Source organism: Pseudorasbora parva, chromosome 18 (genome assembly GCF_024679245.1).
Source record: "Pseudorasbora parva isolate DD20220531a chromosome 18, ASM2467924v1, whole genome shotgun sequence".
In the NCBI taxonomy this organism is placed as follows: Eukaryota; Metazoa; Chordata; class Actinopteri; order Cypriniformes; family Gobionidae; genus Pseudorasbora; species Pseudorasbora parva.
The window spans coordinates 43,645,428-43,649,278 of record NC_090189.1 but is presented as its reverse complement, the minus strand read 5'-3'; the positions used below and the strand labels follow the sequence as shown (position 1 = coordinate 43,649,278).

Below are 3,851 nucleotides of genomic sequence, written 5' to 3'. Positions count from 1 at the left end.
ATTATAGGGTGCTTTCGGGGTTGTGCGTGACCGACAGAAGGTATTAGATCAGAAAGTGACACAGATCGATGAACTGAACCGTTACATCTCAGCTCGGACTGTGGAGACACAGAAAGAGTGGACACTATCGGAAGGACAGACTGGTGAACTTCTACGGATTTTGACCGGTCTGGGTATGAAATTGGACGAAATGTCCAAGTCACTCCACGAACCGGACGTGCACCAGGAACGCTGAGGATCAGTGACTGATTGATTGATTATGATCCGGACAAATTACCGAAGATCAACTAAATGGATTAAAAATTGCTTCATTACACCCTGCAACCCCCACCTTCTCCCTTTCTCTCGGTTGGGAGGTCAGCTTGACAGCTGGGTCTGCTATCGTTCCCCGTGCACTGCCTTATCTCCCTTCAAGGGCAAGCCACAGAACTGAACTGTAAACATCTTAAGTTATGGCTGACATTCTCACAACACAAACTCAGACTCTTACTCGCACCATACACACCCACCCCCCCTCCATCCGTCTGCCTCCTTCCCACCCTTACCCAATCCAAACAAAAAATCCCATCACGTGACCACGTGTGCTGTGTTATGTTGAGTTTCTCATATGTACGTATGCTATGCTTTGCAAAATCAGCATTTTTTTCTTCAGAGAGCGTGTGGCAGTGCTGGTAAATGGCTGCAGCCCGGAGGCTTACTCCAAAAGACACATTTCATTGCAGTGTACTTGTACATTTGTAATGACAAATAAACTTCTAAAACATTTACATTGCTCAGCATTGGTCGGTTTAAATGAACGCCTGCAGCTGCAAGCTGAGCTGATGCTGCGCTCTCACCAAAATTGTCAAGAATCGTGTCTACCACATGTAGTTTGACGCGTGAACATTGAATCCAGTTGCATGTCCGCAGCAAATTGGACATGCTTAAAAATTGAGCATTTGAAGTGAAAGCGATGCACGTTAAAGGTGCTCCAGGTGAAACGGGTCCTAAAACACTACTCTGACTCTTCATTTAAAAATATGTATTAAGGATTAACAGACACATGTGTTTTAGCCAACATACCACCTGGATTATCTTCATTGCATGTAAATTTAAATGAAATTATGAAACTTTAGGGGGGGAACAAACATTTGAATATGCTCCAGGGGTTCTACTGGTACAGAGCCATATGCTAATTGCTGAAGTAACCCTTCTGGAACCCTATGGTTTTATGCTATCAGACTTGCAAAGGTACAGAAGGACTGTCAGGGTCAGTGGCAGAATGAGGCACTGTCCAAGCAGTTAAACCAGACAAAGGAAAACCAGTCAGATTCAAGCAAGAATTGATGTCAGCTTTATTGAGGAACTTTCTTTTGCCCTTGAACCACCACAGGACCAAGTGTGGCCTTGCCTTCCCACTGAACACCTAGAGAGAAGAAACAAGTTAGAGCACTTATCATAAGCAACCATAGAAATAGCAAGAGATACTAACCTCCATAGGGAGAAGCAGCAATTCCACCATCAGGACCACATGTTGAGTCACAGCAACCACAAACCTGGTCATTTCCATCTGCAGCAAACCACCTGAACCAAGACAAAGACACCACCTTCAACATGAGCAAAGTCAGATTTAAAATAAGATAAAGTGCAACGTACCCATTGGCGAATGAACAGGATTTGTGCTGAGCGTCACTGGGTGCAGAAGCAATAGTTGCCTTCACAACACATGTTATGTAGATCTGCAAGGGATGACAGACACGTCAGAAAACCAAAGAAGATGGGAAGAGAAGTCGAATTAACTCATGATATGCGTAGTACATACAGAAGGACTGGAGCTCTCCTGGAACACGAACGCCTCCAGCTGGATCTGGACCTTGTCAACCTGGGACCGAGGCATGAAGCGGGAGCTGGAAGCTGTAGCCTTGGCATCCACAAAGCACCTGAAGACAAAGAGCAACTCAACTATAGAGAAAGTGAGCAACTAGACCCTAGCCATGACTGGTTAAAAAGCAACCAAAACGGTCCTATAGCATCAAGGGCCATGACCTTACCCATGATTCTCAATGAAGGAATATCTCGGAAGGGAGTTCACATCAGGCCCTTGAGTGGCCACACAGCTGTCCACAAACACACGCAGAGGCACATGATTGTACTGCTTCACAGATGCCTCAATGTTAATAATGCCACCCAGGAAATAGATGGATGAAGGTCTCTGACTGGACCAATCATCTACAGAGAAAGAGGGAACATTTTAGAAAAAGAACAAGAATAAGGATTTATTTTTATCAAAAACATGTACCAACCCATCATAAGCTTCAGGGAGAACACCAAGGCTTCTTCACCAACCGCCGTTGAGGCATAAGGGACCCATGTTGGCCTCAAGGCATCACTGCTTACATTCTGAAGCCTGTGGTTCATTAAAGGACCCATTAAATGGGCTCCCCGTTGCACGAGAGGAAGTGAAAGTCACAGACCACTTACCTTTGATAGTGGCATTGAACCCCAACAACTGCACCCTCGACCCGGGTAATCGGAGTACCTGCAAGAGCCTCAGGGGTGTAGGTAAGAGAGAAGGTGTAGACAAGCTCATCCTCATTCATCTGGAAGAGATTGAAGTAGTTAAAACAACTGTTCCTCACTAAGATGATTGGGTGAACCACCCCTTTAAGAAGGGTTTATACCAGCTGCCCTGGCATTGCAAATACAACAGCCATGTGAACTGACACTCCTTGAGGACTTTGGATATCCTCAACTAGAATAAACAGATTCAGGAGTACTTACCATCTGCACACTGTTGCAGTCCTGTAACTCATACTCAAAGATGAGCACCTTAGACTGAGAGTCCTGACCAACAACAGGACAGCCGCCTAAAGACAGGCCAGTTGGCTGGATCAAATGACCATTGCTAAACAAGTCCTGCTGGACCTCTACAAGAACCCGGTTCTCTCCGCATTGAACCGCTACGCTGCTGGGAGTCACGGGTTGCCTCAACTGGAAGTTCACCGCCAACTCACTCTGCACCTCGGGAACAATGGGATACTTCCAATCCAAAGGCTTCACTGGACCCTGCAACAGCTGCTTCTCCTGAAGGCCAAAAGGCTCCTGTGCAAGGCCTCTGGAGGAAGAACCCAAAGGACTCTGAAACTGAGAAGACACTTGCAAAGTGTTCCAGAGCCCTGGAGGAGAAAGGGCAGGACTTCTGGAAGCTGGATCTGATTTTGGCCCCATGCTTCTTGGACTTTGACTGTATCTCAAACTTCCCCATGCATTAGGCAGATCAACTGCAACAATCACAACCACCACTAAGACACCTTTCAGAAACTCCATCATAGCAAACTTTGACACAAATGCCACAACACACACCAGTGCTTGGCTTGGCCATTTTGTACAGCATTGAGTGAAGGTGGCTCCTCCCCTTTTAGTTTAATTGATTACCTTTGATTCTCCTCTGGACCTGTAGAGTTTATCCATCTCTGGCACCCACAGCTCTGTGTTTTGTATCAAAATTGGTTGCATGCATATAAACACAAAAATATATATTTTTTTGCATCCATTCTGAGCCACTCCCAGATGTGTTTTTAAATCAGATACATATCCGATATCTGGACATCTGACCAACGTCTAAATATGAATATCTTATTCCCATTGGCAGTCCAAGCCACCACAAGGCCAGAGTAACACATTTGGCCACAAAGATAGCTTTTTATGTCGTATTATGAAGCAGATGTGCCTGTATAAGCTCACATTAAAATTACTGCTATTATCCGGTCTATCCGTTGTCAGATTGAGCTGCAAACATCCATGACAGATTTGAACTTATCCAAACAGGAAAATAATCATGGCCACCCGACATGAATTTTCCGGCAAGGAGC

General features: G+C 45.3%; 1 protein-coding gene and 1 long non-coding RNA gene across 2 annotated transcripts; both read right to left on the bottom strand.

Moving 5' to 3' along the window:
* Positions 1-1,294: 1,294 nt before the first annotated feature.
* LOC137046784 (uncharacterized) lies at positions 1,295-1,718 on the bottom strand. Its single transcript, XR_010899075.1, has 3 exons — positions 1,636-1,718; positions 1,472-1,563; positions 1,295-1,405 (listed from the first exon to the last, which is right to left on the bottom strand). It is a non-coding gene; the product is annotated as an uncharacterized lncRNA (long non-coding RNA).
* A 56-nt stretch (positions 1,719-1,774) lies between these two features.
* On the bottom strand, positions 1,775-3,322 carry LOC137046073 (zona pellucida sperm-binding protein 3-like). Its single transcript, XM_067423127.1, has 5 exons — positions 2,761-3,322; positions 2,461-2,579; positions 2,283-2,386; positions 2,031-2,208; positions 1,775-1,919 (listed from the first exon to the last, which is right to left on the bottom strand). Exons 1-5 carry the CDS (start codon positions 3,307-3,309, stop codon positions 1,775-1,777), a joined length of 1,095 nt encoding a protein of 364 aa, XP_067279228.1. The 5' UTR covers positions 3,310-3,322.
* Between the last annotated feature and the right edge of the window lie 529 nt (positions 3,323-3,851).

Coding starts and splice junctions, on each gene's coding strand:
- LOC137046073 (XM_067423127.1), bottom strand. CDS start 3,309: ATGATGGAGTTTCTGAAAGGTGTCTTAGTGGTGGTTGTGATTGTTGCA. Junction 2,387..2,460: donor GTTCAATGCCACTATCAAAG/GTAAGTGGTCTG, acceptor AATGAACCACAG/GCTTCAGAATGTAAGCAGTG. Junction 1,920..2,030: donor TCCTTCATTGAGAATCATGG/GTAAGGTCATGG, acceptor CTTTGTCTTCAG/GTGCTTTGTGGATGCCAAGG.